This window comes from Mirounga angustirostris, unplaced genomic scaffold, assembly GCF_029215605.1.
Source record: "Mirounga angustirostris isolate CCGP_5_RB_7025 unplaced genomic scaffold, mMirAng1.0.hap1 SCAF_5, whole genome shotgun sequence".
Lineage (NCBI taxonomy): Eukaryota > Metazoa > Chordata > Mammalia > Carnivora > Phocidae > Mirounga > Mirounga angustirostris.
This window is the reverse complement of record NW_026991713.1, coordinates 172,117,948-172,141,358: the sequence shown is the minus strand read 5'-3', so window position 1 is coordinate 172,141,358 and position 23,411 is coordinate 172,117,948. Positions and strand designations below refer to the sequence as shown.

General features: G+C 49.9%; 1 protein-coding gene across 9 annotated transcripts in view; it reads left to right on the top strand.

Moving 5' to 3' along the window:
- CUX1 (cut like homeobox 1) overlaps positions 1-23,411 on the top strand; it is a 353,404-nt gene that overhangs the window by 70,698 nt on the left and 259,295 nt on the right. For all 9 annotated transcript variants that reach the window (XM_045875616.3, XM_045875615.3, XM_045875614.3 and 6 more), the window contains exon 2: positions 5,787-5,897. In XM_045875616.3, coding sequence (XP_045731572.1) covers positions 5,787-5,897 — 111 coding nt within the window. The remainder of the gene's footprint in view (positions 1-5,786; positions 5,898-23,411) is intronic.

Genomic DNA, 23,411 nt, shown 5'->3' with positions numbered 1-23,411 from the left:
AAAACTTGGAGGGCTTTCTTGCTGGGAGTTATGTTCTCCCCTTGCAAACCTCTGCTCTGTTTGGGTTCCACGGACCCGGTCCCTTCTGTCTTGTTGCTTTTCTGTGCCTGCCTGGTTCCTTGGCTGGACCGTGGGCACCTGGAGGTTGGAGTCGGCTTCTGATTCATCTGTACCTCCCTGGAGCCCCCGACCTGGGTGGCAGACTGAGTTCGGGCCTGAGGTCAAGTGCGTGGCTTGGATAGTACAGGATGGTACGTGCTCTTGAGGGAGCACGTCCCATGCTGCGAATTGAACATGCTTTATCTCCGTTACCTCCAGAGAGGGAATGTCATTTGCCCACAGCCACACAGGATACAGCAGGGATGGAACCTGGATTCCAAGCCAGGCTTCTCTGAGGCCACCGTCTGAAGGGTCTTCAGATGTTCTGTGTAGGGGGCTGGGTGGGGGGTGGGGGATGACAGAAGGAGGCTGGTAGGTGGCCTTGGGCCCCTTACAGCCCTGTCTTAGCCAGAGCAGCTTCCATTTGTCCCCCTGACCCTGTGGCTAGAAATGAAGTAGAAAAAGCCCCAGGGACTACCCCACTCAGAAACTGGGGTTGCCTTTCTCTTTTTGTTTGAGTCCTCGTGGTTTCACTGATAAAGCCATTTTGAATTCGTAGTCAAGATTTGCTGTTTGATTAGCTTGCCAGGTGAGCCTGAAAGAAACACCAGATGAACTAACTCTTTGGATACAAGTTACAGACGATAAGCAGAGAATACTTTCCTTGCTCCAGCCCAGGGGTGCTGGGGGAGGGGGCCCACCTCCCCAGGCCCAGAAGGATCAGGGAGCTGAGGCAGGCCTAGCCTGGGGGCTTTAGGAGGGGAGCCTCACAGAAGCCCTGCAGATGCCCCCCCAATTTAATACAGGCAAACAGCTGACATACCTACTCTAAAGGCGAGCAGTTTCAAACCGATCAGTGACATTCTGAAGACTGGTTTTCTTTGGGAAAATTTTCTTTTAAATTCGGCCACTATTGGCACTTTTTAATTTTTGGTATTTAATACATCTTTAACACTTGGCTGAGAGGCTGGAGTTCAGGCAGAGAGAAAGTTAAATGTTAAGGAGCTGTGCCCTTTGAGGATCTGTCAGAAATGTTGAAAAAGCATCCTGGAAATTCTCATCAGTGAAAAAAGCAGGATTGCAGGCATCCACAGCCATGTGGTAGCACCCCCCCCCCCCCCGCCCCCCCATCTCCCGGCAAGGGCTGTGCCTGCGCCCGTGGGGCCTCGGCTCCAAAGCCACTGGTCTTGCTCTGGACCTCGTCACCTCCTGGCGTCCGTTGCCACTAGATGACTTAGAACAAAAATTGCAGTTTCTGCATCCAGGTGCCTGTCCTCGTGAGACGCTTTCCCAGGACAATTTCTGCCTCTTTCGGCCTAGTTGGAAGTGCCCGTGTGTTCCGAGGCCCCACGTTTTTGCTGCCAGCCTTGCCACCTTCCCATCCCTTCGGACCTGGGGCTGTCAGATGTTTAGAATATTTCTACATCGTTTTGGAGGGGACGCCCTCCTCTGCCCTTCCCTGGGAAAGTTCTGGCCCGGGTGAGCGGTGTTTTCTGTAACTGGCCACCTCCTCCTCGTTCCTAAGCCCAGACACTGGCCAGTGTGCAGCACGTTGTGCAAGAAACAGCTGTTGTTTTGACAAAGGACGGGCTGGCCTTACTTTTTGAATTACCAGAGTGAGTCAAGAGGTCATCTATTCCAGGCCTTTGCTCCTGGGCAGGTGGACAGTGCAGACCGTGAACCCTCGTGTGTGGGACGCATGATGTAAAATATATTTCTGTATGTAAACCTGTATTTTTTCACATGAGCAGGATTTAAGAAAGGAACATATAGTACAGTTTTTCCAATTTGGTAATATATGCACATGGCTAAAATACTCAGAAGATGTACACTTGACCCTTGAACAGTGAGGATTAGGGGCACCGACCCGCAGCATAGTCGAAAATCCACGTATAACTTTTTTTTTTAAAGATTTTATTTATTTATTTGACAAAGAGAGAGACACAGCGAGAGAGGGAACACAAGCAGGGGGAGTGGGAGAGGGAGAAGTAGGCTCCCCGCTGAGCAGGGAGCCCGATGTGGGGCTCGATCCCAGGACCCGGGGATCATGACCTGAGCCGAAGGCAGACACTTAACGACTGAGCCACCCAGGCACCCCCGACATAGAACTTTTGATGCCCCCGAAACTTAACCACTCAGGACCTATAGTTGACTGGGAGCCTGGACCAATAGCATAAATAGTCGATTAACTCGTACTTTGTATATCACATGTATTATATACTGTATTCCTGCAATAAAGTCAGCTAAAGAAACGAAAATGTTATTAAGGAAATCATGAGGAAGAGAAAATACATTTACGGTGTTGCGCTATAAAAAATGCTCACCTAAGTGGCCCCGCAAAGTTCAAACCCGTGTTCTTCGAGGGTCAGCCGTCTGCTGAAGGGCAGGTCCATCTCCCTCCCCCCCCCCCCGCCCCCCACCCAAAGCCTTCTCAGAGCCAAGCAGTTACAAATCTTTTGTATCTTTCTGGAGACAATCAAAGCTTATGTAAGGATATGTATAGATACCCTTTCAAACAATACTAGCATTGTTTTTGCACTTTGCTCTTTTTGCTTAAATATATCTTGAAGATCATCCCATCTCCTGGTGCATATGGGACCTTTCTTTTTTCTTTTTTTTTTTCTTTCTTTCTTTCTTTCTTTTTTTTATTCTTATGTTAATCCCCATACAGTACATCATTAGTTTTAGATGAAGTGTTCCATGATTCATTGTTTGTGCATAACACCCAGTGCTCCATGCAGAATGTGCCCTCCTCAATACCCACCACCAGGCTAACCCATCCTCCCACCCCCCTCCCCTCTAGAACCCTGTTTGTTTTTCAGAGTCCATCGTCTCTCATGGTTCGTCTACCCCTCCGATTTCCCCCGCTTCATTCTTCCCCTCCCGCTACCTTCTTCTTCTTCTTTACTTTTTTTCTTTTTTTAAACCGTTATCGAATGATCCTTGAGTGGATACGTCGACGCACTCTTTGTTGGATACTTCAGTTGGTTCCCAGTTTTTGCTTTCCCCCTTCCCCTTTTTCTGAGGTTTTAGTGCTTTACGGATGTGGGGACTCTCCATGCTCTTTTTTTTTTAATAAGTGATCAGTGACTCAGGGACTGAGGGTTCTGTATTTTAGGCCCCCACTGCCACCTCCCCTAAACCCATTAAATTCCCTTGTTAATGTGTCATTATATTTGACACTTTGAGAATAGGCAGGCTGGGTAGATAATAAAACAGTATTTGGCTTATGTTTAATAGCTGTCTCTTCTCTGCGTTGTCCCAACAACCTTAGAAAGCCTCAGAAGGTGTCCTTCAGAAGGACTCGGTGGTGGTTTTGCAAGGGACCCGGTCAAGGATCGTGAGCCCCAAGTCTGACCAATCAAACCCCGGGGCCGGGCAAGAGCAGGCTCTCCTCCTCGCTGTGCCAGTCTGTTTTCATGGTGGCGGGTGGTGGCGCCCTATTACATTAGGAGCCTCCCGTTGGTTTCTCATGTGGGACCTGCGTATGTCTGCACACGTGGGGAAGGGAGTGTGGGGGGCCCGTGGCGGGTCCCCAACAGCCAGCAGCAGGTCACCCCAGGCGCACTGGCCCCATGGCTTTGTGACAAAGGTGGGTTTGCTGCCTTCCCTCAAGGGACCTGTCCTGGGCTCAGCACTTCTGAGTTGGGCTTTCTGATGGACATGCCCGTGGGGCTCCTTGGCACCAGGCTGGGCTGGATTCCAGTGAGAGGGACATGTGGGAACCCCAGGGCTCTTCCGTGCCTCCCGTGGCACTGCCCCCACCGTCCCCACGCCGGTCCCCCTGGATGGGAAGGTGGGGGGGTGTCAGGGCCAGGCCCCACGGTCACCTCCGTGCCCCCTGTATCCAGCAGTTCTGGCTAGCTGGGTGATACCCCCTCCCAGGGAGGAGGGTCCTCCTTGAAAGCAGTCCGAGCTCTTTGTTTTTCTCCACGTTTTCTGCACCTGCGGGCGATGGGAGCAAAACGTCAGCTCTACTTTTTCTGTCCTGTTTCGATACTGGCGTTGCTCCCACTTCTTGGAGCCTTGGTTTATAACTTCTGCTGCTGCCGCTTAAATATAGCCGCCTAGGCCCTCCTCCTGAGCAGATTGTTTATATTTTTGAAAAGCCTTCTGCTGATCTGCGATTGCTCTCTCTTCGCCGTCTCCGTCCCCGCACCGCCACGTCGGTTTTGGTTGCTCTTTTTTCCTGCCTTCACTCGACTGGGATGCGTTTCAAATGTGGTCTATCAAAATGCGCAGTGTTTCCCTCTTTTCTGCAGTAGCTTTGACATCTGTTCTTGAATCCCAGCCCATGTTATTCTTTTGGACTTGTTTGCCCAAGATTTGCTGCCATGCCAGGAACACGAAAGGGGAGAGCGTGGGGGGGGGGGTGTCTGTGCCCCCTCCCCCACCGCCCTCCCCCCTTAAAACTGTCTACAGTTTCCACGTTGACAGCACGCTGGACGTTGGCTCCAGTGCCCTGTCGTCTCATCTGGCAGGGGCCCCCGCTGTCATGTGCGAGTGGAGCGCCCACCAGGAGGCCCTACAGACCTGCCTGGGTGACTTCCGCCCAAAAGGGAAGCAGGTGGAACTTCGCGGGGTGGCTGGGGGTGTGGGGAGGACTCACAGGCTTCCTGGGCATCTCTGGAAGGATCTCTGTCTCTGATGCCTCTCGCCTTGCGGTCTTCGATTGGGTCCTTGCTCTGCTGGGCCTCAGGGGAGGGGCCGCACCGCAGAGAAGCCACCGGGAGCAGCCACACTGAATCCTAAGCAAAATGTGTCTTTCATCACGAAGGCCACTCAGCGAGCAAAGGGGCCTTTCGGTGACCGCAGCCGCGTGTCCTTGTGCCCCTGCTGTCAGCCAGGACACCACTCTGGGCCCATCTGCCGCAGCCTTGTTTGAAACCGGCCCTGTTGGCAGCGTCTCCCAGAATTCCCGAGGCCAGGGCACAGGTTCTCTGATGCTTGAGTGTCATTTTGTCACGTGGGCAGAGGTCCTCTTACAGGGGACCCGCTCCTGGCAACTCTCGGGGTTTCAGTACGAGGAAAATAGTTGGAGGATAACAAGTGTTTCCAGGTGCCTCATGTTCAGACTTGACCACATCCTGCAAATCACAATTCTTGGAAATTGCCTCTTAAAGGTCCCTCCTGAAAACAAGTAACAGGTTAATTTGGATAGTCCTGGACGTGGTGCCTCGCGTATATTAGGCCCACGGTAAATGCTGTTAATGAAAGCAAACCAAGTATCACCACAAAAGATCCCAGGCCCACACTGTTGAAGACAAATAGATTACCCCACCGAGAAGCCCAGAGTAAAGCCGAAGAACCAGGGCGCAGAGATGGGGCAAGAAGGAACGCTTGTTACGAACAGAGATGAGCCACTCCCGGGTGGGATGGCACCTGGGCCTCGGCCTGACTCAGGGTTTAGGAAAGAGAAACAGTTTGCGTTCGGTCATAGAAGCAGACACTTGTGAGGTGCGCATGGAAACAGGGCACGGCGGGCTGAGCCAGTTTGGTGTTCTGGGACCAGCACTCGGGCTGGAGGGGAGCTGCCTCAGTGTCCGCTGCCCCCCCCCCCCCCGCCCCGGAGCCTAGGGTCCCTGGGGCCACGGGGGCCTCTCCTGGGTTCTGGTCAAATGCAAATGTGATCTCCTCTGGTACGCAGCGCGGTGACAGTCTCGTCCCCCCTTTTTGTATCTTCACAGAGGGAACTCGATGCCACCGCCACGGTACTGGCGAACCGGCAAGATGAAAGCGAGCAGTCTAGAAAGCGGCTTATCGAGCAGAGCCGAGAGTTCAAGAAGAACACTCCAGAGGTGAGGCCACAGTACCGCCCCAGTCTCGGTGCGGGGTCTCCCCGTCCCCGTCCGTGTCCGGGAGCCGTGTTGTAAGCAGACTGCGTTCTCCTCTGCGGGCTGGGGGACCGGGGCGCTGGTGGGCTGTCTGGATGCCAGGAGGCACGAGCTCATTCCAGAGGCAGACACCGACCCAGTTGGGTGTTTGCGAGCACGTGGCCAGTTGGGTGGCCCATCCGGGCCTCTGGGCCCCCGCGCTCCTTGCCCACGTCTGTTAGCACGCCACCCCAAGTCCTCAGGAGCACTGAGCATAGTGGGATGGGGTGTGGGGGGTCCTCAGAGGGCCCCTTCCCTGGTGTGGTGGGTGGCTGCACCCATCTGAGGATGCAGTGTGCCGATCCTTCCTGTAGAACAGACATTTAGCCTGGTAGGGCCTGTTAAACGCTTCTGTTGCCTGAAATACGCTTTAAAGGGCACTGCAAACGTGCTCCTCACGGGCTTTTTTTTTTTTTTCCCCTTGTAAGTACATGTTTGAAAGGCAGTGTTTAGGGGGGCTCGGGCAGCATTTTCCTAGTCTGTTGCCTAGGCCTCTCGTTCCCTCAGTCCCTATCAAAGGCTTTGTAAGACGTGAAAAGCAAGGAGAGTTTGAAAGACAGTTGAACAGATGTGGGAATTGCTTTCTGGGAGCTCCTGCTGGTTTGCCCCACGATGGTTTTCGTGCCGTGGGCCCTCGCCCCAGCCTCCTGCACCCTCCCCCTCAGGTGAGAGCGGACCGCAGGTGCCCACGTGCCTCTGTGGAGGACAAAGGAGCAGGTCTGGAAGGAAAGCTGCCTTCTGGGAGGCATGCCTCTGATTTGCCCAGTATTCCTGAAAAAAATGATACGCGATTTGAACTTTTAAAAGTAGACTCGTTTCCGGTGTGCCAATGTTCAAGGGCACGCTGTTGTCACTCATTTTGGGAAACAAATAATTAACCCTCTATTTTCAGAATAACTATTTGGGGGAGAAAACATGATAGCCCAATGGGAAGCAAGGGGGCCCTCCAGGGGCAGATCCCCTTAAGGGTTTTAAATTTTAGACCCGCTACCCCCACCCTCCTTACCCTCACCCGGCCTGCCGTGAAATGTGGCTCTTGCATGTGTTATCCAAGCAAAAGTGCACATTGTAGTGATCTGTGCCAGGTTGTCCTCTTCCGCGAGGGGATGGGGGAGCTGCTGCGCTCCGTGGTCCACCTTGTCACCAGTAAAGACTAGGGCCAACAAAACAGCCAGGCAGCAGGACCCCTTCTTCTAGTCGCTCTCCTCCTGTCAGGCCGCTTCAGAGCAGGCCTTCCTGGAGGGTCTAGCTGTGGGGTTTCCCAAGCTGTCCTCCTTGTCCTTGACCCCCTGTCCCCTGGCTGACCCCCTTCACCTCTGTCTCTCCGGCCACCCTTCACACTGTTCCAGTAACGAGCTGTCATCCGCTGTCCTGGGTTCTTACTTCCCTTCCCTTGCTGACCCCAAGTCCAGGGGTTTCTGTAGAAAATCTAAAGCAGAAGGTCAAGGTCATCCTTCCAAGGCAGCAGACAACACTAAGTAAACATGACCTGTCCTGTGGTAAGTGCTGTGAGGAGGAGTGGAGAACTGGGTTCCTGGATGTTCCTCTGGAGGCCCAGGCTCCTGTCAGGTCCAAGGGCTGGGGCCCCCTGAGGTGGGGGGGTGCTTCCCCTTGGGCCCCTGAGGGCCCAGCTGAAAAATTCTGGGTACGGCCCCTCCACTGACATGGAAACGGGGGACCAGCTCACAGAGCTTGAGGAAGCCCCACCTGAAATGTTGCATTTTTCTCTCCCGATCCCAGTAAATAGAAGAGGCTCAGGGAAGAAGCGGCTTGGGTGGTAAATGACGTTTGGGGCATTTCTTTGCAGGGCACATTTTTAGACACTGTCTTCCATGGAGAAGGGCCCTGGCCTTTGCCAGAGGGTCGAGGCTAGTGCTCGCTCAGGCTTCTCCTTCTGCGGTAGGGAGAGTCTTGCTGCCACAGGAATTTCCGGGAAGCTGGGAAGGGTGAAGCTGCTTACAGGCTCCCACACCTCCCCTTGCATTTTCCTATCCCAGGTCCGTCCTTGAAATCTGGGTGGGGGTCCCTGTGGGAATGACGAGGCGAGAACGGGTGGAAAAGACAGTCAGGTTCACTTATGCCAGCAACCAACCAGAATTCTCGGTAAATAGTGAAGCCACTGAAGGCCAGAATGAGGGTGGGGGTGAGTAGCTATAGCCAAGGCCTCTGGGGTACACAGAGGGAAGGAGTACGTGAGTGTGTGGGCGGGGGGGTGGCTGGATCCGGTGAGTGCGGGGCCTGGGATCCAGAGGGGATATTCTATTGTCTGTTTGGGATCTCAGTGCAGGGGGGGTGGCCCTGATATTTCTCGAACACCAGTTATTTCTTGTGACTATACTGCTGGGCGGACCACTCAGCCCCTGAGCAAATTAACACTTATTGTCGAGGAAACTCTTTTAGAGATTAGGCATATAAAAATGAAGGTTGCTTAGGACTTTGTTCTCAGGGGTTAAAAAAAAAAAAAAAATTGGCTTGTTGGCGGGAAAGGCGTCTTCCTCGGGTGGACCCAGACCAGGATGCTCACACCTCACAAAGTTGGGCCTCCAGGTGAGGAGCGGGCCCTTGTTCCAGGGTGAACAGCGTGGCAGAGTCAGGGCCACGGTGTGCCCATGGCTGATGAAAACGCTGCAGGCCCTCTTTGTTCTGGGGAAGAAGACAATGCGCTCCTAGTGTCTACCGAACAGCTAGTGAATCTAATGTGCAGGATTAGGCACCAGAGAAAAGTCAGAGGTGAGTAAGGTGGTCTCCCGACAGGGAGATTATATTTTCCAACCTGGCCCTGCCCGAGGGCAGCTGGAAAAGCTCAAGTGCAGAGGGAAAGGTGGGCTCTGCAGGTGGCCTCATAGCCGCGGGCGGCTCCTTCCTTTCTGGATGAGCCATAGGAGCACCGAGGGGCAGGTGCCGCGCTGGCCAGAGCCTCGGAGGTTTCTCATTTAGAGGACTTTTTTTTTAAAAAGTTTCAGTTTTGTCATTAGAATTATACATTCACAGTCCGTTGATATTATCGCTTACGTCTTTTTAACCCCCAAATTGTAGTCAAGTTGAAGAACATTGCAATTACTTCAAAAATAAAGTTTTATACGTTGCCTTGATTCAGAAAAATCCCTTTCAAAGAAAAGTGGTTTTTAATTTTAACTTTGTAACGAAACATCCATTCCCTATTGAATTAATAATTGAGCGTTGAACATAAAAGACTGGGGTATTTCTAGGTTCTGTCACTTTCCATACAGATCACCTCAGGTGACTTATAGCCTGGTGGCTCTGGCAGACTACTTAGCTTCCCAAAGTCTCAGTTTTGTCATCTATCCGAAGTGTGATGATAGGGCCCAGCTCACAGGGTTGCTCTGTGTGTATGTATGGGTGTATGATGTGTGTTTGTGTGTATGCTGTATATGCGTATGTGTATGGTGTGTATTTTTTCTGTGTATGGTGTGTATTTGTATATGTGAGTGGTGTGTATTTGTGTGTATTTTTGTGTGTGTATGTGTATGGCACGTATTTGCATGTATTTGTGTTTGTGTATTTGTGTGTATGCGGTGTGTGTGTATGATGTGTATGTGTGGAATGTATTTGTGTTTGTGTGTGTGTGGTGTTTATTTGTATGTTGTATGGTGTATATGTGTGGTGTGTATCCGTGTGTATTTGTGTATGGTGTGTGTTTTTTTCTGTGTGTGTGTGGTGTGTATTTGTGTATATATGTGAATGGTGTGTATTCTTTGTGTGTATGTATGTGTGTACGGCATGTATTTGTGTGTGTGTATTTGTGTACGTGCATGTGAACGTGTGGAGGGCTTCGCACAAGCCTGGCGTCTAGAGTCCAGGACATGTTCGTTACTGGTGTGAACTTGGAACACGCTCTGGAACACGGTCGATTTCTGCTCCTTAAAGCTAGCTCAGGGAACTTTAAAACGACACAACAAATGCAGGTAGTTTCAGCTTAAAATATTTCAAAAGTTGGTTTGTGGTAATAGGCAATCGTTTTACAAATACTTTTTGAACACCTTCCATGTGCCAGATGGTTCTACCCTGAGGACACAATCCTATCCTTGTTCTTAAAGAGTTCCCTATCTTTCTTAGCAGCAAGCACAACATCCTGATCTGGCATGTGAAGTGCTAGGATGGTAGCAGACCTGCCCCCCAGAAACACTGTCAGTGGTGGTAAGGCTCTAAGCCACATAGGCCTCTGGAACCCTTACTTAGGTGAATTAGGCTGCTTTTCGCGCCTTGGTTCTCAACCTTCGAAATAGTGCTGAATGGGAAGGACCTGCTGCCCTAAGAAATGCACATGAGTAGCTGCTCCTGGCCTCCCTGGAACTCGTCTGGGAGCCCCCAGCTCCGAACACAGCCCCTGAGACCACATTTGCAGCCGTGCTGCGCCATGCCAGGAGGGCTCCGGCAGGGGATTCTGGGGAGGCAGGTTGAGGAGTGGGCCACCCCCGGCGGGATGAGCAGGGACCAGCATCTCTGCGCTGGCCAGCACTCTCCTCCCGCCTGAGGCTGGTGAAGGGCGAGGGCAGGCTGGTGGCATGTGCGCGGGAGGGGCAGCCTTGGCTTTCTCGAAGGTTGGTGGTGGTCGAGCTGTGTGTAGCACAGACCAGAAAGCGCTTGCCTTCTGCTCTTCTGTTGCTATGATCAGGGTTCCCAGGTACAGGCCAGGATGGCTTTTGATGCCCCAAGGGACAGCCGTATTGATAGAGCCGACTGCAGAGCGGATGACCAGGGACATGGAAGCATGCGGGGATGTCCAGAGCTAGCCAGGGATGCTGGGCCAACTCCTCACTCCTGGAAACGAAGGCATTTCTTGAAAGTCAGGGACCGGGGCACCTGGGTGGCTCAGTCGTTAAGCGTCTGCCTTCGGCTCAGGTCATGATCCCGGGGTCCTGGGATCGAGTCCCACATCGGGCTCCCTGCTCGGCGGGAAGCCTGCTTCTCCCTCTCCCACTCCCCCTGTTCGTGTTCCCTCTCTCGCTGTATCTCTCACTGTCAAGTAAATAAAAAATCTTAAAAAAAAAAAAAAAGAAAGTCAGGGACTTCGAAGGGGACCATGCTAGGGATTCATGACTTTTTTCTTGTGCTTCTGTCAGCTAAGTTTACTCCTTGGGCCAGTTTGTCTTCACCACTTGGCCCAGGCAGTGTGGGCCCTGAGTTGGTGCTGTGACCCGCGGGGCGCTGAGGTGGATGGCAGCACAATGTCCCTACGGCGAGGTCCCCGGGTGCTCTGGAATGCTCAGCTCGCAGAATGAGCATTCCTCAGTGTTCGATTTGCTTCCACAAAGAGCACGGGCTCTTGTTTGTTCTGTTCAGCTCTTTTCGATAGGGAAGAACCATCCTTTGCCCGGAGAGGGGAGGAAGGGGAGGGCAGGAGAAGAGAGGAAGCAAAGACCCGGGGTGTGCAGGGCCTTTTATCACAAAACCACACTCAGGGCTCAACTTGTGTCCTGTCCGTGTGTCTAGCTGCTACCCTGGAATCCGTCTTAGGCACTTGTCTGCCCAACGTGGCTAGGTTCGATTTATGTTTCCTGTAAAGGGGCCACATCAGCTGAGCTGCTGTTTGGGGGCTCTCGGTGGTCCTTTGTGCCCTGATGTCCTTGTGCCTCGACAGGTCTTGCTCCCTGGAGCGTTAATCGTCCTGACACCTGGCCCACCGCGCTCACATTCGTGGTCGTGTTTTCTGCGTCCCTCCTGCCCAAGTGCTGGGGCCTCTCTTGCTCCTGTCGTCCTGGCAGAGCCCAGCGCAGCCCTGACCATCGTGGGCCTGGCTGCCTGGGGTCCGCGCCAGGACTGACCACCGTCCACACCCAAGGCGGCCTTGGGCCTGCTCACTGGCTTCTGTTTCCTGAGTGGCATGATCTTAGTTCACCCCTTGTGGCCCAGGCTGGCGTGCTTTTCTGAATTTTATACTCTTGGGAAACTGTTGTAAAAAGTCCAGAGTCGTCTCGAGGTATGACTCGGAAAGAAATCTTCATGCTGTCAGCAAATCGAACTAGGCCTGTGGATCCCTTCCCCGCTCTGGGCGTGGGGGTGGGGGTGGAGTGGTGGCACCTCCTTCAGGAAAGCCACGGTCATCTCTGTATTGATCAGGACAGATGGTGGGAGTAAGAAAAGAGAGCGCAGGCCCCAGCGCCGTGGCCCTCGGCGCCGTGGCCCTCACACGCAGGCCCCCCACTCCCCTGTTGCAGGCTTCAGGAGTCCTTGTGCACTCCAGTCTGTGAGAGGAGGAGTCGGCAGGCCGGGGGAGGGCGGGGGCAGTAATATATAGCCGTGGCCCAGGCCCAGATGCATTTGGTCACTGCTTCTAAGCCTTTATATAGCCACTGCAGGGAGTGACTCAGCCTGGAAAAAAAGAGTCAGTTCAAGCTGCGACTCAGATGGACACGTCCTGCACGGGCTTCCTTGAGCCCGTGTGGCCGGGGCTCCGTGAGAAGCCGGGGGCGCCTGCAGGGGTCCCGGGCGAGGGGGGGGGGTGCGGTGCATGGGCTCACATGTGACTCTCAGTGCCTTTCTAACCGTACCACTGTGCTTAGACATTATTAGCAACGACCGGGATTGTTTGTGTTGAGAAGCAAGCGAATTCTCCACTCTTGTTTTTCTACAAATGGACGGACTCCAGAGGCTGGCCTCCCTCTTCAGTTGACCAGTGTTTTGTGTTTTAACCACATTTTTGTTTTTTGCTTCCGTCCTCATAAGACTCTAAAATCAATGCACGCAAAAGCCTAGAAACACCAGCGTGAATTTCCTTGTGTCTTGTTGGACGTGGGAGTGGGTTCTTTGAAGACCCACAGCGCCAACTGACAAACTGTGACTTTCACAGAGGAGGGCAGACAAGATGTGCCCCTCGGGACTTGGGCCTTTCAGGGAAGGCAGCAATGGGGGAGGCGGCCTGCAAGCTTGGAAGACCGGGGGATGCTGGCTGGACACCAGCTAGACACCCCCCCCCCCAGCACACTGCTCAACATGTTGGGGGTCTGGGAGCCTGCCTCTCTAGTACAATTACTTTCTCCCACTTCTGAAGGGAAAGGCCTTTGTATCGAGCCATGCACTTGGCATTCCATGGACACTTGATGACAACTGTAACATGAAAAAGTCTTACCATATTTATAGCATTTATTTAGGAATCTTTTCTTTACAAAACAGTTCTTAAAAATGCAGATTACTCCACAAGATTCATATCTCAGACAGGCAGCTAACACCATTTTATTTGATGCTTCAATTTTATTTTTTTTGTACAGAATTTAAAAAAAAAGAATTCAAGAAATGCCTTTCCTTGGCAATTCTTCAAAATGTTGAATTTAGCATTGCCCTATGACCCACCATTTCCCCCTCCCAGGTATATATCCAAAGGAATTGAAAACATGTCCACACAAAAACTTGCACACGAATGTTCATAGCAGCATAATTCAAAAGAGCCCAAGAAAAAGCACCCCAGATGTCCATCGGCAGATGAATCGATAAACAAACACCGTCTGTCCATACAAAGGAGGAGTATTATTCAAAAAAAGGAAAGAAGCATTGACACCTGCTCCGATGTGGATGAACTTTGAAAGCATTACACTCAGTACAAGAAGCCAGATGCAAAATGCCACAGGATTCTGTTTATACGAAATGTCAAGAAGAGGCAAATCCACGGAGACAGAAAGTAGACAAGAGGTTGCCAGGGGAAGGGGGCGACTCCTAACACTTCCGGGGTTTCTTGCGTGGAGAAAATGTTCTGGAATTGACTGGGTGGTGGTGTGGTGAGGGTTGCAGAACTCTGTGAGTATGTCCGACACCACTGAACTGTATACTTTAAAGGGTAAACTTGACAGCATGTGACTTTTCTCTCCAACTTTCTTGTTAATGCCGCTCTTTGTGGGGGTAGGGAATTACTCATCTGTTCTAATACTCTGAAGAAACTTCCCCCCATAAAAGTATCTGGTGAATTTTCATTTTGGCAGCACCAGCTTAGTTTCTAAAAGGCTACTCCGGTACCTGGCAAAATTATAAAGCTCAAATAATCAACTCGGTTGTTTAATCATTCTAGAATCACCCACCGTTAAGTTATAATAAGACTTTAACTAGAAAAAGTTTAAAAATTAAAAGTGAGATTTTTAACAGTTACCAAGTAAACCCTCTAAGCCAGGTTATCAACCCAAGAGGTTATTTCCTCTTTAGGGTCCCTTGGTGAGAAAACCTGCCTCAGGCGTGAGGTGGTGATGGGTGCAAGTCACACTGAAGTCAGCCCCAAGTCAGTCAATGGCTGGTGGCGCCATTGTCCACCCTGAGGTCCTGGCAGACCCGGTAGCATGGCCCAAGGCACCAGGAGGCCTGTGGAGCAGGGGAATTAGCTTGGGTGCGAGCAGATTGAGCCCGAGTCCGGTGCTCGCTGCTTCATCAACGGAAATATATCATGCGTATTTCCGGGGGTCACATGAGAAGTGTGTGAGATTCCTGGAAGGTCAATGTCCAGCCCCGCACCAGAAGTGGAGTGGATGTTCGGGCCAAGTGATCTTGACCAAGGTCACTAAGCATTCCGACACTCGGCCCCATGTATGTTTGCAGGACTGATCATGTATGTCCCAGATGCTGGGTAGGTGAAATGAATTCACATGGATGGAGCATCTAGTAAGTGCTAGCAGACATTGCTGTCCTATGTTCTTTCCTCCCTCCCTCCCTTCTACGAGTAGTTCTGAGCCCTTGCCAGGGGCCAGGGGCAATCTGAGGTTTGGGGAGACAGCAGGCACAGAGAGAAGGTTCCAGCTCTCATAGAGGGGCAGGCAGACGGTGACCAACACATGGCATACAGACAGGATAGCTTCAGATGGTGGTCAGAACTGAAACGGGGCACTAGGGGAGTGAGTGAGTATGGGTGGGGTGAGGGTTCTTCGGGGAGTTAGGGCAGTTTTTTGAGTCAAGATGGAAACCGCCTTTTGGTGCACCCTCCCCCGCCAAGGATGAATTTGGGCAGGTTAGCAGTGGGGTCCCTAAAATTTCAGCTCAAAGCCTGATCATCTTTGTCACTCAGTTACTTTCAGACATCACATTCGGTCCCTCTACTTTCTGAGACTGGGATGCTGTTCGGTTTGGATGTTAGGAAGTTCCGTTGTTTAAGGGATACCTTTTTTTGTTCCATTGCCTTTGGCCCAGAAAAGTGAGTTCTTAGGTCATCAATGAAGGATTAATTTCTCAGTCTGCATTGTTGGTGACACAGGAGCCCCCCCCGCCCAGGCCACACTTGCTTCCTGTGAACCCCATGGGGCCGTCTGTCCGGATCACTCCCCGAAACGTGGACAGGGCCGGCGTTCCCTTTCCTTCCTGAGCCCATGTGTCGCTTCCTTCTGTGTCTAGCAGTCTTTAAAGGGCTATTTTGAGTATAACAGACAAATTATCTGAGAGTTTAATAACTGTCAAAAGGAAGAGACAGTAATTAGATGCATGTGGTATGGAAGTCTAGTCGACACCACACTGAGCTCTACAACCTTCTGGGCCTCCGTGTTCTCGTCCAAACACTGGAGTGATGACAACTATCCCGGAGTTGTTATGAGTCAGACGACTTGTAGAATATCCAGAATAGCTTTGGCAAGTAGTAGAAGCTCAATAAATGGCGCGTTGAATGTATGTTATTAAAACCTAATCTTCCAAAAGGAGAATTTGTGTTCACGAGTGTATTTTATTTAATTTTTAAAGGTTTTATTTATTTATTTGTCAGAGAGAGAGAGAGCATGAGGGGGAGAGGGGCAGAGGGAGAGGGAGAAGCAGGCTCCCCGCTGAGCAGGGAGCCTGACAGACACGGGGCTCGAGCCCAGGACCCTGGGATCATGACCTGAGCTGAAGGCAGACGCTCGACTGACTGAGCCACCCAGGCGTCCCTCACGAGTGTATTTTAAAGCCAGAAAGGAACACGAACATTTTCTAGATCCTCTTACAGTGTAGAGTCAGCCTATCAGCCTTTGCAACTATTGCAGACTTGAGTAGATGAAATGAAATAAAAATAGGCTCCCTCCATATGTAGAGAGATGGTCGTTTTTCTCTCCCGTTGGCTGAGCTTGACTGTTCGTAGAGGGAAATACATGGGCTTGGACTCACTCTTCGGAAGTGGTTCTTTACACGTAGTCCCTAACGTGTCTTTCTGATCATTAACCTCCCATGAAATGCATTTTGAATGGAGGTCGTTCTGTGGAGGATCTACTCCAGGATATACCTTTATTGTGTACAGGTTGTAAGGCGTAATGACTAAATGTGAAGGCAATAAAATTTGGTTGGAATTGTGGCGAACTGTTGTTTATTAGTATTTGTTATTTACTGAGAGCGAAGCATTATGCTGAGTGCAGTACAAACACCACACGGCCCCTCACGGTCACCCTGGGAGGTGGGTGACAAGAGTGCCACTTTATAGTGCGTCAGCCACCTGCCTACCAGGCAGCAGGCTCCTGAGAATGAGGCCGTCACCACTGTGCTACCCTGTCTCCTTTTAGCTTCTAGAAGCTGACTTTCTGTCTTGAAATAACGTCAGTCAAGAAAGAGACAGTGGGATGGCAGGTCCCACTGACCCTGAGATTTGTTGTCTTAAGTGTTTCTTCCTTTAGCTGGGGGGCGGGGGGCTTCGACCGGGGTGGTTGTGACTAATCCCCGAACATTGATTATGCACCAACATGTCAGCTCTTGGTTTTAACTTTCAAACCTTGAGTTGCGTAAAAAGTTAAGTTTACAAGGAGCATTACGAGCCTCCCATGCAGAGTATAGTAATTTTGTCTGGAGCCCAGTATTTTTACCGGAAGACCAAAGACCTTAGGATATAGTCAGTAGAGTTCAAGGAGTGTTTGGTTGGGAATCTGGACACTTGGATCCTGATTCTGGCTCTGCCGAGGCCCGGGTTGGAGATCCAGGCCAGCCAGGTCTCCTCTGTAGTTTGATCTGAGAGAGGAGGTGATGGCGTGGTGCCCGGTGGCCGAGCTCTGGGCCTCTGGAGAGCGGGCCCTCCCCCTCCTCAGGCCACACTCCGGTGCGCCCTCCCCATGGGCCCCAGACTTAGGTGCTGCCCTTCTTAGCAGGCCCCACCCGCTTTACCTCTTGGGGTTTTCTGTTCAGAATTCATTTTGCCTGCAGCTAGGAGTCATGGTGACCCCACTGGCTGTGGAACGGGTGTCCCAGGGCGACTCCATTTGGAGGGCTCTGGTCGCTGCAGGCCACAGCGGTACGTAACGGCCAGTGACAACAGCTGACGCTGAGCCCTCACTGTGTGCCAAGCAGTGTTCTCAACACTTCGGATGGATTGGCTCATTTAACACAGGATGCCTATGAAGTAAGGACTGTGTTTATCTCTGTTGCAAAGAGAGGGAAACTGAGGCCCAGAGAGAAGGAGGAAGAAGCACAGCTAATAAGCGGGGAAGGTGGCGGGAGATTTTCAGTCCAGGCCGACTGGCCGCAGGTCTGTGCCAGAGCAGGTCCTCAGGGAGCCTTTACTGAGCTCTGGAGGCTGCAGTCCAGGCACGCAGAGCCTCCGTCCCCTGCCCCTGGCTCCCCAGCAGAGGGACTCCCCGGTGCGTGTAGCGGGAAGAACACAGGCTGGATGACCGCCCCCTGACGCACCTTCCAGCTGCAGGACCCCCCTCCTGGTGGTTCCCTACTTCACATTTGGAAGGTCACCGTTCCAGCTCCAGAAGGCCAGTCGGGCCCCCGCTTTGACCCCCCCATTTCTTCATCCATTCATTGACTCTGCACTTGGGGCGCTTTAAAGAGGCTGCCACAGAGAGCCTCTGGGACAAGTATCCTGAGGTTGGACAGCTGGTGACAACCCGACCCTTTCCGACCTCAGCCCCTGACACCTTCCCCATCGCTTTCACTGTTGTGCCACGAGAACCTTGCATTTGTAAGGGACGGGACATATTTCACCCCTAAAAAGGTTTTGCACCAAACAGACCCTGGCGCACGTTTCTTTCTTTCTTTTTCTTTTTTTTTTTTTTTTTTAAGATTTTATTTATTTATTTGACAGAGAGACACACAGTGAGAGAGGGAACAGAAGCAGGGGGAGTAGGAGAGGGAGAAGCAGGCTTCCCGTCGAGCAGGGAGCCCGATGCGGGGCTCGATCCCAGGACCCTGGGATCATGACCCGAGCCGAAGGCAGACGCCCAACGACTGAGCCACCCAGGTGCCCCACGCACGTTTCTTTCAAGAGCTTGTCTGAGGGGGTAGCCACTTAGGCAGAAAGATCCAGCAGGTACGTGCCCCCTTGCCTCCGCTGAGCCCCACTCACAGGCCTCAACATAGGATTTTACCTGCAGTGACTTCATTCTCTTGTACACCAAGCTTTGTAACCGGGGCTCATTATTTTTTTATGTGAAATATTTCTGGTATACTGAAAAGTACGAAAAACAAAACATTTTCATGCCCTTCGTGAAGATTGGATAGATGTTGACATTTTGCCCATTTGCCTCTGATGCCTGGTTTTTCAAATAGAAATTATACCTTGCACACAGCGCGAATCCCACTTCCATTCCCTCTCCTACCTTCTTCCTCAGATGGGAATCCCGTCCTAAAACTGATGTTTCCTTTCCATATGCTTTTTGCATTCGTAGCAATGTTTATGCATCCGTGAGCTGAGGGTATCTTTGTAAGGATACATGTATTTTACTATTTATGCAAATGGTATTTTGCTATATATGTATGTATCCTTTGACACCTTGCCTTTTTCACCAAATGATACCTTTTATTTTTATTTTTTTAAAAGATTTTATCTATTTATTTGAGAGAGAGAAAGAACATGAGCCAAGGGGAGGGGGAGAAGCAGGTTCCCCTCTGAGCAGGGAGCCCAACATGGGGGCTCGATCCCAGGACCCTGGAATCACAACCTGAGCCGAAGGCAGACACTTAACCAACTGAGCCACCCAGGTGCCCCCACCAAGTATTACCTTTTAGAGAGTTAGTCCTGGGTGCTGCCTATATGCATCTAGTTTATTCATTTGAGCTGTGACACAGTATTCCGCTGTGTGTGGGAACCACAGGAGATGTATCCATCACCCTATTGAGATGGCAGGTGGAATTTTGGTTGTTGCTGATACTCTTTCCTTATGATGATACCCCTCCTGGGGAGCAGTGACTTCAGGAGTTTTCTGGGGTGGACACCCAGAAGTGCGGTCACGGTCACAGCCTTGGCCAGCTCTGTGTGGCAGGTCCTTGCTCCCCACTGGTGAGCTCCTGGCCACGTCCTCACTGATTTTTGCTGTATTTCCTTATTTCTGATGTGAGTGGACACCCTTTTGTATAATGACTTGCCTGTATGGTGTTTTTTTTTTTGTCTCAACTGCTCATATCCTCTGCTTATTTTATCTATTGGGCTGTTTGCTGTTTTTCTTACCGATTTGTGGGCAGTTTTAATATTCTGAATTGGGGCCTTCTTCATGTGTGTGCTTTGCAGGTATCTCCTCCTGGACCGTGGCCCGTCTTTTCTCTATGTTTACAGTGTCCTTTGTTGCTGGAAGATTTTAATTTTAATGCAGGTGAATGTTTTCCAGTTGTAGATGTAAAGCTTACATTTTCTCATATCTTATTTCAGAAATCTTCCCCATGCTCGTGTCATAAAGACGGCCTCCTGTGTTTTCTTTTAGTAGTTTTTTGTTTTTGCTTCTCACATTGGGCCTGTAATGTATTTGTGTGGATGCTGTTGGGTGCAGGTTTCTCCCTGCCCGATGAGAGACCCCCTCGTCCCAGAACATTTTCCACGGGGTCCACCTCTCCCAGTCTCATTGCTAAGGCTGGGTATCGAGTAGGGGAAGTGACTGTCCTCATGGCTCTTCAAAATGATCTAGACTATACTTCCACATGACTTTTAGAATCATTTTTCCACTTCTATCTTTAAAATTCTGTTGAGCTTTGTATTGGAATTTCGCTGAATTTGTAGATTAGCTCGGAGAGACTTCATAAAGTGTTGAGAGTTTTGATGGAATTACTTTAGATCTTAGGCGAATTTCATTCTGTGCGTGACTGCAGGGATCCGTGAACTAACTATACACTCTTAACTTGCCCTAGTTCATTGTGTGCATAGAGAATAGTCACAACCAAAGGATTGATCATCATAGTCTGGAGCCAGGCACAAAAATAAACCCTACTCTGTTATCATAGGTGGCTGTGATTAAGATCAGGGGGAAGGTCGGCCGCGGGCCTCCTAACATTGACAGTTTCGTTCAGAAGATTAAGTGGTTCTTCATTTTTGGCCCCAGCCATCAGTAGCTTAAAGCCATTACTGTCTATTGGCTGTTTGGTTTGTCTGAAATATGGGGCTGGTCTCAGCCTATTTCCCTGGGGTCAGGTGTGTTCACATAATCAAAGTGCCAGGAGCCCATATTGTGTGTGTGTGTGTGTGTGTGTGCGTGCGCTATGTGTGAACTATGAGCACAGATTAGCCTTCTCGGGGGAGGAATGCGCAGGGCCAAGACAGAGATGTTCTAATCATGTTTGCATTTAAAAATGTGCGCTCTTCATTAGTAGAGCGTTTTCCAGCTTATTTTTGAGAGAGGCTTGTTCAGCCAGTTACAGGTGCTTTCAGAAATGACCATTCGTGAAGCCGTCGCCCGTTGGCAAAGTGAAGAAAAATGAAGATCCCTTCTCTGGTGATGTGGGTGCGGGGATTTTCATCGGCTCCTGTGGTTCCCATGACCTGTTTGGGGGAAGGGCGATAGCTTCTGTTTCCTTTAATTAAACGTCCGTCAGTGACGAGGAGGAAATTTGTATTTATTCTCTTTGTATATAAACAAGCCACAAAAAGCATTTCATAGATATTTAAATGATGGCTTTGCCACAGCAAAGAAAAAATGCTGGTTCCCACAGTGATATGAAAACCCCCCCAGCCAGTGACCTGTGAATTCGGAAGGAAGGTAACAGTAAAAAAATTTGATCAGGACAGGTTGGGCTAATACCATGGAGCGCAGAACTTGTGGTTTGATTCCCTTTGCTCCTTTAAGATACGGGAAGTATTTCTGTATTTCTTTTTCTTTCAGATCTGTTTGTACTTCAAATTGGTTAAAATGTTTGTATTCATTTTCTTAATTATAAGTATGAGAAGTGAGTTCCATGGTAACCCTTTTTAAGTAACTGAACTGATACGTTAGAACCACAAGAGCTGAGAGTCATTTTTATTTTAAAATTCTTTTTGCATTAACACATCTGCAGTGCTGAGGAATATATGGAAAATTGAAATAGTGCTTCTATCCTGCCGTGTCTCCAGCACGTCAATAAATCACCTTTTTTTCCTTTTAAAATGTCTGGCCTTATAATTTATGTTTGCATAACCCATTACTAAATTCATAGTAGGTGTTTTAGTTGGCAGGCATTATTCCAGGGATTCTGAAAATCTTGAAAAAAAAAATACAGAGTCTTTGTTAGTATTTATATTTAAGTGGACATTTTCTTTTAAAAAAATAATGAATTAGTTTTTATAAAAAGAATTGGGAGCTAGCTGTTTACCTTTTCCTTAAGCAAATAATATTAAGTCTGTTTTCCCACATTATCAACTGTCATGGATTTCTCCCCCCTCCTTTTTTTTTTTAAAGATTTTATTTATTTATTTGACAGAGAGAGGGAGAGGGGGAACACAAGCAAGGGGAGGGGGAGAGGGAGAAGCAGGCTTCCTGTGGAGCAGGGAGCCCGATGCAGGGCTCGATCCCAGGACCCTGGGATCATGACCTGAGCTGAAGGCAGACACCCAACGACTGAGCCACCCAGGCGCCCCATGGATTTTTTTTTTTTTAAGATTTTATTTATCAGAGAGATGGAGAGAGAGAGCACACGAGTGGGGGGAGAGGCAGAGGGAGAGGGAGAAGCAAACTCCCCGCTGAGCAGGGAGCAGGACCTGGGGCTCAATCCCAGGACCCTGAGATCATGAACTAAGCCCAAAGCAGACGCTTAACGGACTTGAGCCACCCAGGCACCCCTGTCATGGATTTCTTAATAGACTCTTTTCCCCTCTTGCTTTCTTCTTTTGATTAAAACCGGCAGAAGAAAACGATCGTGATACTGAGATCACACTGATTTCTATATAATTTTCTGTAGGTTTCATGGTGCCCAGAAAATCAGAATTTCTGGTTTAGTGATTTTTTTCATTTCCTAAATGCATATGACTGTTTTCGTTATAAAGTGAAGATGAATATATTCATTCATTTATAACACTGTTTGGTGCTTGACCAGAAATAGAAATGTTCAGGGCTAGCTCACATACTTGGGGCTTACCTTTGAGACTTTCTAATTTTTAACTAGACATTTAAAAATAATCATTGTGTCTTCCAGCCTTAAGTTAGGAAAACTTTCAGAGCTTCACTCTGAAATGATGAAAAAAAAAAAGAGTTATTTCTGTTTTTTTATTGTAAAAGTTTAAAAAGTTATTTTTACGGTAGTGACAAAGCCAGAAGGGCCATTTATGGTGTTCCGAAGAAGTTTGCTTTATTTGAAATTTCTAACCTTCTCTTTTCCCTGACTCTCATTAGCTGGTCAATAAAGTTTTCAATATAAAATATGTCTCAGCCCATTGAAATGACTGTGGCCAATCAGAGGAGGGATTGTTTCTCCCCGAGGGAGCCTTAATATGTTTATCAGGAAGTCTGTAGCCTCCTCGGTCTCTTTGTGAGATGGATTGCAGGTCATTGTTCAAAGGAGAGTGGTGTGTTTAAAAATTCAGAATTCAACACGGTTCAAGCTATGATCTCAAAGCCCAGTGGTGCTGCATAAGCTTGAAAACCTCTGACTTCCTCCTCCTTAAGCTAAGGATGAAAAGAAATGGCAGTTTCCTTTGTTTTTGCTCATTTCGGAGTCCTAGCTAGTCAGACATTTTTTAAGTGCCGCCTTTTCATCAGAACGTTACTCTGTTATCAGAGATGTTTATTCTGGTTGTATTGCTCTGGCCAACCTGCCGCATTTAGCGGAATCATTTCTGTGGGGTTCAAAAGGTGCCTCTTGTACGTCTGCATTTACTTCTGGAAACTGGAGGGGCATTACTCAGGCTTCCTGGGGCAGGGCAGGGTTTCAGGAGTCTGTCCAACTTTTAAAAACTCCGCTTTCAGGCCTGAGCCGCTCGTGGCTCTTCCAAGAATGATGAGAGGAGACTAAAGAGATGGTATTGCTGCTTTTGGTAGATGAGAAACACATTCTCTGGCTTCCTGCGGGGTTTGCCTCCCCCTCTTCATCCCCCTCCTGCCCCTGGACTCCGTGGCCCCATCAGCGTGAGCCTTGCGGTTGTGTCCCAGAAAGCATTTCCACCCAGGCAAAGGGCTGTGCCAGAAGCTGGAAGAAAGGAGAAAGGAGGTGTTTATCGTCCCAAAGATGCCTTCCAACTTTTATTATTAATTCCTTTCCAAAGTAAACTTTCGGGTTTGTTTCAAGTCCCTTCTGGCCAAAGTGCAGTTGGGTTTGCCGTGTCCTGTAGGGGTGGAGAGGTGAGAACAGCATCACCCTGGCCCGGGAGGAGAAGGGGGTCTG